This window comes from Lepidochelys kempii, chromosome 16 (assembly GCF_965140265.1).
Source record: "Lepidochelys kempii isolate rLepKem1 chromosome 16, rLepKem1.hap2, whole genome shotgun sequence".
Classification (NCBI taxonomy): domain Eukaryota; kingdom Metazoa; phylum Chordata; order Testudines; family Cheloniidae; genus Lepidochelys; species Lepidochelys kempii.
The window spans coordinates 17,810,090-17,823,445 of NC_133271.1; the positions used below are offsets into that span (position 1 = coordinate 17,810,090).

The window sequence follows — 13,356 nt, forward strand, 5'->3', positions numbered from 1 at the left end:
CTGCCTAATGACTCAACACCACTGCTGCAGAAGTTTTGGGTTTCCTTCCAGTTCTAAAGTTTGTTTGAGCCTAGTAGAGCTGATGAAGTCACTGTCCTAAGTGATGTAGCTGCAGTCAGGTATATCAGGATGGGGTGGTCATGCACATCTTCACTTCGACTCCTTTTCCTGTTTACAAGGGGTCAGAACTGCCCATGATTCTTTGCCTCTCCGTCTGGTCCATAGCATGGGTTCATAGGTCTTGGAGTTCCACTTCTTTTCTCTGCAAACTTCTCGACAGTCTTTCCATCGTGTCCTCTGTCTTCCACATCCTTTCTTGCTGTCCTCTTCCTCCCATGCTTTCTTTGTTGATCATTCTTCTCTGTAACGCTTCCCGAAGGTACCTGGAGTTGCAAGGCACCTCGCTACCAGCCTGCCCTCACATGAGGAAGCCTTGTCTGTGCCTGTTGTGGGTCAGCTCCCCAATTCCACTGCCCACAGGCAACACAAGCCCTCCCCTCTAGGCCTTGTAGGCCCCGCTGTCTCTCTACAGGTTAGCGACAGGCACACTCCAACCCTGAGCCCTCTAAACTTCTCCCTGGAGTGTCCAGCTCCTGATCCACTGGACCCTCTCAGAACCTGCAGGTTTACTGCTTCCAAAGAAACAGTACACCCCAGCTTACCAGTTTCACCTCAGTTCACTGCTGTGCCTAACTCACAGCACTTAGATATGTTTATACTGAAATGAAGTGTAAGTTTATATAACAAAGCACAGAGATTCACATAGAAGTATTGGAAGCAAATGGTTACATATGAAATAAAATCATAACATGCATTCTTGAGCCTGGACTTAATTAACCAGATACTCTGTCTAATAAAGTATTGCTCACTCCAAATCCCTGCAGCACTTTACAGTAACAGAGGCGGTGGCCCTTCTTTCATGAGACATGCACACTCCTTGATGGAGGAGTCCGTATGTCTCTTTGCACTCCTACATATACCAGACTAATCCTTTGTCTTTATTCATAAACAGGATGGGCACATCCCGGCAATTAGTTGATTCCTGTAGATTTTGTCTCTTGTAGATTTCGCAGTCTCTCAGTTTGCACTTACATGCACAGTATGTCAATAGACATACATTGTCAGGCATACAATATGCAAATGGTCAGACAGGGAGATAGATGTCACGAGCCTCCTGCCTAAAGGGAACAGCTCCGAGGTATGTAACCTCCAGGTGACCTGCCTTAACTCCAAAACCTTCAAAACATAACTTTCAGTATATGTACATAACTCCTTAAATATTATTTCTACATACATTTGAGTGATTTTGATGACCAGGGATCTACTGGCCGCCTCAGCTTCCACGGACAATGAATTCCCCAGGTTCATTATGCATTGTGTAAAGAAGTACTTTCTTGTGTGTTTTAAGCCTGCTGCCTATTAATTTAATTGGGTGGGCCCTAGTTCTTGTATTATGTGAAGGGATAAATAACACGTCCCTATGCGTTTTTCCACACTATTCATGATTTTTTAGACCTGTCATGCCCCCCCCTTCCCTTAGCCACCTCTTTTCCAAGCTGAAAAGTCCCAGTCTTTTTAACCTCTCCTTGTATGAAAGGTGTTCCATACCCCTAATCGGGGTGGTTTTTGTTGTTGTTTTGTTTTCCCCCCTTCTCGGTACTTTTTCTGATTCTAATATTTTTTTTGAGTTGGGGCAACCATAACTGGACACAGTAGTCGAGGTGTGGATACCATAGTGGCATTATGATGTTTTCTGTCTTATTATCTAACCCTTTCCTAATGGGGCCTAACATTCTGGCGGCTTTTTTGACTGCTGCTGCACATTGAGCACATGTTTTCAGAGAACAATCCACAGTGACTCTAAGATCTTTGAGTAGTGTGATGGGGTTAGGACTCACCAGCGCTGGCACCTCCCACTGGTTGCTCCGGGAATTAACTCTGTCCAGTCATGGAGCACCTTTTTCGCGTGGTGCCTTGCCCTTTGTCTGCTCTGCTGCTTTGGGGACCCTCGTTGCTTCCCGCTCAGCAGCGTTCTCTTCAGGACACTGCCCTCCAACAGTGCCCACTGCTCCCATCTCACCCTCTTCTGAGGGTTTGGTGTTACGAGCAGTCCACGATCTGCACCTGTTGTAGTGGCCGGCTGCAGCCTCTAAGTCTCTAGCCCCTTATCGCAGGGACCAGCCATTGCCTGGATCAGGCCACGCTTCTCTTCAGCCAGGTGTAGCACAAGGGGAATGGGGGGGACCTAGGCCCACCCACTACTCTGGGTCCCGACTCAGGGACCCTCTAGCGGCAGCCTCTCTGCCCTCCTTCTCTCCCCTTGCCCTGCTATTGTCCCTGGGCCGCTTCCCCTTCGGCACTGTGCACCTGCCCAGCCCTTGGCAGCTAGGCCAGCAGCCTGGGGTTTTCCTTGGCCGGAGCTCCTCAGCTCCTTCTGCCCTTCTCCAGCACTGCTCTGTCCAAGGTGCTACCTTTCAGCCCAGGAGCCAGTCCTCCTCCTTTAACCACCAAGGAGAGACTACCCGCTCCCTTCCTAGGTAGCCTTTATATATGGCTGAGTCTGGCTCTGATTGGCTGTCTCTAACTCAGCCTCTGATTGGCTCCCTAGCAGGCCTTCTCTGATTGGCTGCCCACCTGCACCACCTCCCTGGCCTGCTGAAGCCCCATCTAGGATAGGAGTGGGGCAGCCACCCCACTACAAGTAGTAACAGCTAATATAGATCCCACTGTTTTGTACGTATAGGTGCTGTCAGCCAAAAGGGCCAAATCTTCAGCACACGTTTGTTTTCTGTGTCTCTACAGGTTTGGTTCTCTTACTAATTAACTCTGTAAGTAAGGTGAAGAGTAGTGCTCAAGACATTGCCTTGTCTCAATTCCACCAACACCTCAAAACTCTCCAGACTTCCATGTATTGTTACCCCCACATACATAACTACCAGTGCAATTTCATCTCTTCTGTTTTCTTAGGTTGCAGTTGGATTTTAGCTGTTCACACCATATCGTATTCTGCCACACAGTCACTCGCTATAACCTTTACATCTTTTACCATTTTCATATGTTCTTTTTATCAAACTGTAGACCATCTAGGCTTTACTTTTTCCCACTGTAATATGTCACCCTGTGAAAGTCTTTTTCTAACCCATTGAATACCACTCAACTCACTTCTCTCCTTCAGCATTTCTTTTACAAAACCCGAATTACACACCACTCCTACTGTGTTCCCTTCACGAACATGGAAATTTAAATCCCCACCAACTACTACAAAGATGTTACACTCGACCATAACCGTCAACTCTGCTAGCTCATTTCTAAAGCTCTCCTTCTCTTCCAAAGGTCTACCTTGTTGCGGAGCATATGCTGACATCACACATATAACCTTACAGTCTGTCCTCAGTCACACTATCAGTTGGTCTCCTCTTCTTTCTACCCTCATGACACGCTTACCAGTCTCTGGGCTTATGATGACAGCTACCCCATTCATTTTCTTTTTCCTCCAGACCCAAAAATTTAAAATCTGTCAAGATTTTACTCTTTTCTCCACACCACATAGTATACAGATTTTCCTTCTAGCCATTGCCTCAACTGTCTCTCATGACTTACCTGTAAGTGAACTTACATTCCACGTTGCAGGTGCTTGCCAGTTTGTTACGATTGCCCACAAGATGTTATCTTGAATGCAATAGTGTGTTTTAAAACCACATGCTAGGTAAATCTTAAAAACATTTAGCCATCTGGATCCTCCTTGGACTCTTAGGTCATAGTTTCTTCAGCTTCATGGGAATGAAATGAATAAATACCCTGAGTGTCCATAAAGCAAGGTAATTTGGGGGCCGCTACACTAGAAATCAGTGTGTATATCTAGCCATGCCATAACTCTTCTAACATTAGAAGCATTAACACAAAGACTATCTAGCGTCACCTGGTAATAAACTATATTTAGACTTTGCCTTCCCGTTGGAAGGGTCTCTTCAGTGAGGGTAGTGGTGGGGATTTAATCCTCCTATGCTGATGCCTACCGCAATGTCCACTTTCAATTGCATGCTGGGATAATCACTCTAAGCTTGCCAAGTAGTTACTATCTTTGGAGTCTAACAACTTTGAACCTGGCTGCTGGTGAAGGTAAAAATAGAAAAGGCTAGTCGTTTAATACAGCCTAACTGGAACAATAGAAAAACTGATATTTAATCCTGAATATAAGTGATAATCTTTAAATATAAGCGAAGTTGGGGGGATGAAAAGGGGTACTCTCGTAAGAGTAATTGTTAATGCTTGTATACTTCTGTACATTCTGGTAACACTTAGGTGGAGATCTGCTAAGACATCATTATAAATGGAAAATGGCAAGTTTGTTCTAGCCTAGTAAAAATTAATCTAAAACTACTGAGAGTTGATGGTAGGTGCTCTCTGGGATACAGAAGAGTTGAAAAGGCCATCACAGGGTGGATCTAACAGGGTTTGCAGTGTTGGTGAAGGAGTTTTATGACATGACTTCTTGTATTCTCTGCTTCCAGATTTGACTACCACTACATTTCCTGTCAAGGATTTTCCATTGAAGGCTGGGCTGTTGTCTATTACATCACTTACCTGTAAGTATACTAGAGAGTGCCTGCATACTCCTGTTCTGAGATTGTTCATTGAGTCAGAATTCTCTTGAACAGTCACTGTAACACCTCCAATAAAGCCTTGCTTGAATTTGTATTCTAGGTATATTCCATGTGTGTTGCTACTGCCTTTAACCACACCAGAGATATTGCTGATTTTTCCCAGTCCTCCTGGAGGACACTTAAGCCACTTAAATCTAAAATGGCTTAGCTTCTTAGCTTCAGCCACCATACTTGCCAGTGGCGATCAGTTTCTACAGAAGTTATACTCAAAAAAGAGTATCAGAGGGGAAGCCGTGTTAGTCTGTATTCTTAGTTGAAGTGGGTTATTTAACCATGAAAGCTTATGCCCAAATAAATTTGTTAGTCTTTAAGGTGCCACCGGACTCCTCATTGTTTTTCTCAAAAGAGAGACCCTGTAAGGGCTAAAAATCTAAGCTAAGACAACACTGCACATGTAAACTGATGGTGTATGGTCTGCCTGTGTCTTCAGATAAATGGCTCCAATTTCTGCTCCTGCTATAGCTTTTTCCAAGCAGCAGCCACAGAGTGAAACTAACAAGATGCTGGTTGGTTTCACTGCAGCTGTATAGAACTCTGTGGGGAGCAGTAAAACTGATACATGTTATGTGTTTTTTATTCTGTTCCTTTGGAAAAGTGAGGAGCAATAACAGAGGCCTAGGAGCTGTTTGCTATTTCTTATTCCTATTGGCCCTATAGATCAGCACAAGTAAAGAGTAACAAGGATTCTATTTATTCTTATATATCAGCAGAAATTATGTTCAATCAGTTACACCTGTGAAAATCTTTAGAAGGTGTCACTGAGCATATGACTTTTAGACAAAAGGGTGCAGTGGAGTTGCTGAGTGTAATTACGGGTGTTGATTCATGAGTGTCCGTGTGGGCTCTTTCTGTGAGGACAGGCTGAGTTTGCAGAGCTGGCAGCCAAAAAAACCCAACCAACCACAACTTTTCCCATGTAAAATGGGTGCACTTGATCTGGAGTCGCTGAGAGACGAAAGTAGAGCCCCATGATGCCGCTTCTAGTCTTTTTGTAGAGTGGTCCTGTGAAGCAGTGTTAATATCTTGTTGTGTCCTGTAGGTCCTGGCAAATGTGGCATACATCATCGAAGAGGCAACAACTGACCATGGGCTGTGGAAACAAATTCTATTCCTGGTAGACCTACTGTGTTGTGGAGTGATCCTATTTCCAGTAGTATGGTGAGTCGTGGTATACAATATGTGGCTTCTGGGGTCCTGATGGTTTAGGGCAGTGATTTTTTTTCCACCGATGGGTTTCAACCTACAGGGGGTCACACAAGGTAATTGGGGGGGGGTAGAGGTGACGAGGTGTTGCTTTTATTATAAATTAAAGCCAAGAAAATCACTCTGAGGCCTTTCAGAAGTGCTGAAGTCATTAGATACAGAAGCAGTTTTTTGTTTTAGCGATCTAGGTTTGAAAGTCAGGCAACCAGAGGTTAAATCAGTGGTGCTGGCTATGTCCAGTGGAAGAGGCTATTTTCAGCCAGTCTCTGTGTATTTATTTACCTCACTTTACAAGGAATGATCCTATAAGGAACACTTCCCTGCCCTTCCTTCTACTCTACTTGGCAAGGAAATGTTGTTGGCTAAACAAAAGCATTTAGCTTAATTATTTCTATCTTTGGTTCTTAAAAGAGGCATTTAGCCAGAATATTTGTCTGCTGAAGTCCATTTTAGTCTTAATCAGACAAGCTGCTGGGATTAAATGAGGAGACAAAGGAGCTTCTGGCTCCTTTGATTAGTAAAAGAAGAATGGCTCCCATATTTTGATCCTTAGTCCTCTTAATGTTTTTTCTGTAACAGAGAAAGGAACATAAACCTCTTGTATAATGAACTTCACAAGCCCATCATTTTAAAAATGCACACCTCTTGTGCAGATATTCCATGCCATACTCTAAAAAACTGCTGGCTGCTCAGCTATGGACTTAAGCTTCATCTTCAGCTTGGCTAGTTGTGTGGTTAAATTGGGTTGTCTTTGTGCAGTTCTAGTCCTTTCACAGAAGGCTATTTAAATTCTCAGTGACATTTCCCCTGACACAGTAGAATGTCCTCCAGGAACTCCTAAATTCCTATTTTCCCCATACCTTACCTCCCTCCAACCCCCCCCAAAAAATTAAACCAAACCAAACTTCAGGGTTTACGCTAACAATGTTGTAAATAAAATAATGTAAATAATATGGGAGTGTTAACTTGCATGATAAAGCTATTCTTGTTTTTCTATAGCAAACATGTATAAATACTTACTGTGACAACTCTTTCCAAGTCCCTAACATCAGAAACTGTTCTCATGGCTGCTCTCCTTTCACCAACTTCATTTGGTGAAAGAGACAGAAATGTACTCCAGTGACTAACCTTGTGCCCGCAACTTCTTGGAAGCGAAATCTTAGGGCAAGTTTCCACTACAAAATTAAGTCTACCTCAGTTACCTCGACTAACAGCTGCCACTGTAATTAACTACTCTTTGCGCTGGCAGTGAGTGTCCTTACCAGGAGTGCGTGCACCTAGTTAACTGTCAGGGCGGAGCACTGTGGGACGGCTTCTGAAAGGCAGCCGCAGTCGATGGAAGCAATGCTGTGTCTGCACTGAGACCACGTTGACCTAACTACATGGACTTAAGCACTACGCCTCTCACAGAGTTGGAGTGAGGCTATGTCTACACTAGCAGTTTTGTCAGTATAACTTATGTCGCTCAGGGATGTGAAAAAAACACCCCTCTGAGCAACATAGGTTACACCGGCAGACACACCAGTGCGGACAGCGCTATATCCGCAGGAGATGCTCTCCTGCTGACATAGCTACTGCCGCTCATTGGAGATGGTTTAATTATGTCGATGGGAAAGCTCTCTCCCGTCGGCGTAGAGCAGCTACTCGAGCGCTCTTATAGCGGTACAGCTGCATCAGTACAGCTGTGCTGCTGTAAGCTTGCTAGTGTAGATGTGGCCTTATTAATTTGGTGCAGTGGGCAAGTTACATTGGTGGGAGCTGCATTTTAGTGTAGACGCTTACTGAGTTAGATCCACATAAGCTACCTTACGTCGACCTATCTCTGTAGTGTAGACCAGGGCTTACTTCCAGAAAGTTGTTGTTTCTAATGAGTTAACCCATTTTAATGAAATATTCTGTGGTGTTTTATCACAAATGCGGTGTCCCTCTGTTGCCAAGATGTTGACATAAATTGGCATTGAAATCTTGGTTTGAAATCCAGATCCACCTCTATGTGGATAGTTTCATTTAAACCAATAGGATGACTCATGTAAGCAAGAGGCAAGTTGGGTGAGGTAGTATCTTTTATTGACCAACTTCTTTTGGTGAAAGAGATGAACTTTTGAGCTACACAGAGCTCTTCTTCAGGTCTGGGAAAAATACTCCAGTCACAGCAAAATGCAAGGTGGGACAGATTGCTGATGGGGGAAGTATTGTTTAGCATAAGTAGTTAGCACATATTGTCAGGGACCATACAAGGTAGAGTAGCTCATTAGCACCTCCTCAGTCATACGACAAAAAGAGGGGGTTAGTGGGTTACAGATTATTGTAATAGGCCATAAATCCAGTGTCTCTGTTCAATTCATGATTTTTTTTAGTGTCTGCAGACTAATGAATTTAAGCTCCCAGGCTCACCTTTTGAAAATGTTTGTGCTGGTTTCCTTTGAGGATGAGGATTGATAAATCAGATAAAGAGTGATCACTTGTTCACCCACAGGTGATAGGGTGTTTTTATCTTTTATCGTGTGAGCAGTGAATAGGACTGGGTCCTTGAGATGCCATTCCTGCAGAGTGGCTTCCGTTGCTGCATCATAACGCCTGCTTGGAGCCATAAGCAGAGATCACCCTCTTCAGTGAGAGGGGTTTAAAAGAGCAATAATATGCCAACCTCTTGACATTACTTTGAGTAGTAGCAAAAGAGCTTTCTCCTACCAGTGGAGAATTATATTAAATGGACAATATCCCAGTGTCTGTCTCATCCCTGCCCCTTCCATGTAGCTTTCATGGGGTAATGCAGAACTTAGATGTCACTTTTCCAATTCAGCAGAGGGCACTCTGGTACAGGAAACCCTAAAATATCTGTCTTGAGGAGGTGGTGGTGAAGTGCATGCTGTGTAAAACCTGCTGTAGACACTTAACCAAGAAGATACTGTCCATACTACAAGGCTCGCTGGACTCTGACAGTGTTTATTTGTAGGGTTATAAGTCAAAGTAATGAAGTGCTAACTTTATAACTAAACCTACACCTTTTTTTAGGCCAATAAGACACTTCAGCGAGATCTCAGCCACAGGTGGGAAAAGCAAGTAATCACATTCATATTTTTATTTTATTTTATTTTTTCCTGCCTCATGCTAAATGTTCTAAATTGCTCCTGCCTGGGTTTCCAAAGGCTTGAGGTTTTAAAGATCTTAAACTGAGAAATGTCTGTCCTTGAATAAGGATTGAGAGAAACTACTAATCTTAAAAATAATAAAAGAAGACACATCTCTTTAGACGATAGTGGGTGCCTGTTCACGCAGTAAAGGGGTGAACACCCTTCCCTGATGCAGCGTCTGGCTTTCCTGAGCTGTTCTGGTGTTCCTTCTCAATCAGTCCATCCCTAGCTAACATGCCTGCTGATCTGTCCCATTTAAGCTTAACACTGAATTCCTTTGGAACAGTGAATACTTTCAGATGTTCCTGTCACTTCTTCTCAATTCTTGAATCTGCTTTGCTAGAGGCAGTACTTCTGGTAGGATGAGTAGACAGCACAACTTCACTATTCTAACTCATTCACCTTCTTGTAATTTTTCCTTTCATCTCTTAATCCTTGAACTTTATCCTTCTCACCATCTCGTGGCTTCCGGCATGGGATACTGGAATTACCTTTAATCTTGAATGCCAGGGACATCTGTGATCTAGTGGACCAAGCATAGGGCTATTCATCCCAGCTCTGCAACTGTGTGATCTTCAGCAAGTGAATTAATCTGTCTGTTTCCTCATCTGTAAAATAGGGATAATATTACAAACATGGGTGCCGACTCCAAGGGTGCTCCAGGGCTGATGCTTAGCACCCACTGGCAGCCGAGGTCCCCCCGTCCCCTCCCCCCCGCGCCTCCTGTCTGCTGGCAGCCCCGCCAGTCAGCTCCTCCCTCTCCCTCCCAGTGCCTCCCGCCCACTGCAATCCGGTGTTTTGCGGAGAGCAGGAGGCTCTGGGAGGAAGGGGGAGGAGCAGGGATGGGGCACGCTATGGGGAAGAGGCGGGGTGAGGGCAGGCCTGGGGGTAGAGGCAGGGCGAGCCAGGGGTTGGGCAGGCCCAGAGGAAGCCGGTGCCTATGATTGCAAAGATGGGGTACAGTGCTTTGAGATTTAAGGATAAAAAGCACCACAGAAGTGTTAAAATTACTACTAGAAATGGATCTAAGAGCTGCTACCGTAAATTATCTAACACAAGTATCGCTATTAACGATTTATAATGGGACAACCTACCATGCTGCCCCAGAGGATAAGACATACTTAAAAATGAATTCAGTGTACTTTTCCCCCTTCTCTCTGAATCTGGTTTGGTTTGCGTCCACCTTTTGTCTCAACGTATGCTTAGATTGTAAGATCCTTGGGTCGGGGTCACTTTGTGCATTTGAATGCACACAGTGCTTATTCTTAGTTGTGGCCTCTAGGTGCTACTGCAATACAAATAACTGGGGGGCGGGGTGGGGTGTGTGTGCATGAGCGTGCCCAAGGTAGAATCACTGTTTGCTTTTAATGAGCTATGTGAATACATAGATGCTGACAATTCAGTAACTGGGGCCTGGCTGCAAGCAGTTGATGGGATGATCAAAGCCCTGGATTTGTGTGGCCTGAGATAATGCTGGTGGACCCCGCCACAGCTTGCAGTTGAGTATTTTTCACAAGATGGTGCTATGGAGTTTGCTCAGTGTCCATATGCACTGACTAAAACGGAAAGGTGAAACAGCTGACATCACGGGTGCTCAACGTGAGGAGCTTAAGAGTTGCCAACAGTAAAATGTGGGGCACAGAATCAAGATTCAAATAAAATCTGAACGCTGCTACGCATCTTTTTTCCAAGTACTTATTTGTATGACTCCAACCACTGTGTCACAGTGAGCAAAAGAATCCTGCAAACACAGGGATTCCTGTCATTGCAAAATCTCTAGGTAATATTAGGAACTACTAAGGAAATGTTTTGCTTTTTGTTCTTTCTCTGCCACCCCTTTGTCTCCCCTGCTATAGTGTATCTCTCCCTCGATAGCCAAATGGCCAACCAGCTGCTGCTAATAAAAAAGAGCAGCTAAAGAAATAGTGTGCCAGAAAAAAATGTTGCTTAGTCTTAGTTTGTGGAAGGAGCAGCTGCCACTGATGGGATGATGTGGCCTCACTTGCCAGATCCAAATGTTTTTAATTAAAGACAGAGTAATTATACTGCTGTTGATAGGATTCTTGGGCTCCAAATTAGAATCTCCAGTTAAGTAATTAACAGGAAAGTGGGGCCAGAGGCAGAATTTTGCTGATAGGTCCCACCCAGGTTAACTCTTTCAGAAGATGAAGGATAATTTGGTCTGCCTTATAATCAAAGTGAAATGAGTTTGTGCTTGTTTTGTACAGGTATATAGTTGGCTGAGATAATCATGTGCCTTTTCATTTGTGATCACCATGTAGATGCTGTCCTGTGGAGGATGCTTATCTGTCATGGTTCAGGAAAAATGTGACTGGCTTTTAAATGGCAAACGTTGACTGTAAATTCATTAGCATTTCTTTCATGAATTAAAAGTAGTGAAAGCTTCTAGATCCTTCCATCACGCAGCCTAGCTGCTGTGCTGCATACTCAGTGATTAGAATTGATTGAATCTTGCACAGGCAGACACAGTCCTGGTTGGAGTGCCTATTGCCTGCCAGGATTTAATGTCTGTTATTACCTCTGAAGCTGCTTCCCCTATTTCTCTCTCCACTACTTTGTAGGGCATTTGGGAATTCACACCATAAATTCAATAGCCATTTCCCCTGGCATTTGGTCCTTTTGGCAACCTTCCCACTGATGAAGAAAACTTAGCTTCTTTAAGGAAATATTTTAAAAATCTTGGTCACAGAGAAGCCTTCAGAACCTGGTAGCCCAGGCACTCTGACTTAGTATCCTGGAAATTTTGCCAGCCCACATAACTACTAAGCTGTAAGTCTGACCCTTTTCCAGCCACAGTTCAATATATTGATTAGGTAGTAACCCCAGGAGCCTGGAACAGTCATGACTGGAATAGAAAACGATGTAAAAGGCTGTCTGACAAATAATTCTATTTGCCACAGTCACCGCTGTGCTTAGAAGCCCAATGGGTTCACTTGCCCATAACTCTTTAAAAAGCCCACTAAATGCTGAGGTGACTGAGCTAATTAATGAGAATTTATTGCAGCCTGCATGAATCTCTGGAAGAAGTAATAACAATGGCCATGTGGCTTTTGTCTTATGCTCATTGTTGTCCCAGGACAATTTAGATGGCTGGGCAGTGAGAACTGTTTGCTGGGGGTGGTTCAGATATAAAGTGTCTCCCATTGGGTGCATTATTCTGCCTTGTCTGATGTGCTCCTTCCACGCTCTTAAAGCAAAATGGCTTGCTTCTGCCCAGGTTACTAGTTGGCCTGCAGAGCAGTGGGATACAAACATCCATCTGGGCTAGGGTTGGTTTCTCTCTTCCTATCATTTGACAAATAACTCTAGTGCATTTTAGAGCTTTCTTGCCTCCGCTTCTTTAAGTAAAAGCATCACTGCATCTCCTCTAGTCCGTTTCCCCCACCTGCACGACCTCCTCCAAACCCTTGCTTTCCAGATAGGAACTACTGGGCTGTCTTTTATTCTGCAGCTATTGAAGATTGCAAATGTCTCGTTTACAAATCTGAAGATGTGAGCATAGGAAAATCCCCAAAGGATTAAGGGGAGCGATCCTGACAGGTCTAGTGGAATCATTTATTTGGTTTGTGGATCACTTATCTGCAATCTCATTCTAGTCTCCATCCTTCACAACTAGAACTGTGAGGGGAGAGGAAGGAGATAGCAATACAGTTTTGTAGATTACCTACCCTTCCTACATTGCGACTGTCATTTAAATTCTCAATAGCTATACGTGGCCCTCTGTTTATACTGTAGGGTGACTGGGCTTAAAGCCCTCTCTGTCTCTCCAGGAGGAGAAGAAAATACAGCTGCAGTCTTTGTTCTGCCCCTCTCCTGTGTATATGAGGAGGGATCTGGAACTTGGTGCAGTCTGGTCACGAACCGTTAGCAATGTTGCTGAAGCACTGCAGCATGCCATAGTTGGCAGCAGTATTAGAGGAAATATGTTGCAGCTAATAGCTGCCGGGCACTGTTCCTTTTGTGCTGTGCAGTGGGCAATAAGTTCCCGCACACTTGCCCACCCCTGCCCCATGGAAAAAAAACTAGATCACCCTCCACATTCAGACTCTACTCCTGTTGCCACAATACATAGAAACACTGCAAACCGATGGGCCCGATCCTGCAAGCTGCTGAATGCCCTCTACTCCTAACAAATTCAGTGGGTGATGGGAGCTTTGCAAGATCTGACCCTAAGACACCTCTGCAGGTCTTTGTAAAAAACAAACCGCACTCATGGATGTACACGATCATCTAAAATCTTGAGAAGAAACAGCCTGGCGCTAATAAAGCATCTAGACCATAATTGTTATCGGCACTGGAGGATATGAGTTAACATTAATAAGGGTAGTAGGGCT

At 44.2% G+C, this 13,356-nt stretch overlaps 1 protein-coding gene across 1 annotated transcript in view; it reads left to right on the forward strand.

The window, feature by feature from the left end:
• The window catches only part of GPR107 (G protein-coupled receptor 107), a 68,818-nt gene that overhangs the window by 25,194 nt on the left and 30,268 nt on the right, over window positions 1–13,356 (forward strand). Inside the window, exons 10-13 of the mRNA XM_073314812.1 lie at window positions 4,512–4,586; window positions 5,322–5,331; window positions 5,704–5,822; window positions 8,883–8,926. Of these exons, the coding sequence (XP_073170913.1) occupies window positions 4,512–4,586; window positions 5,322–5,331; window positions 5,704–5,822; window positions 8,883–8,926 (248 nt within the window). The remainder of the gene's footprint in view (window positions 1–4,511; window positions 4,587–5,321; window positions 5,332–5,703; window positions 5,823–8,882; window positions 8,927–13,356) is intronic.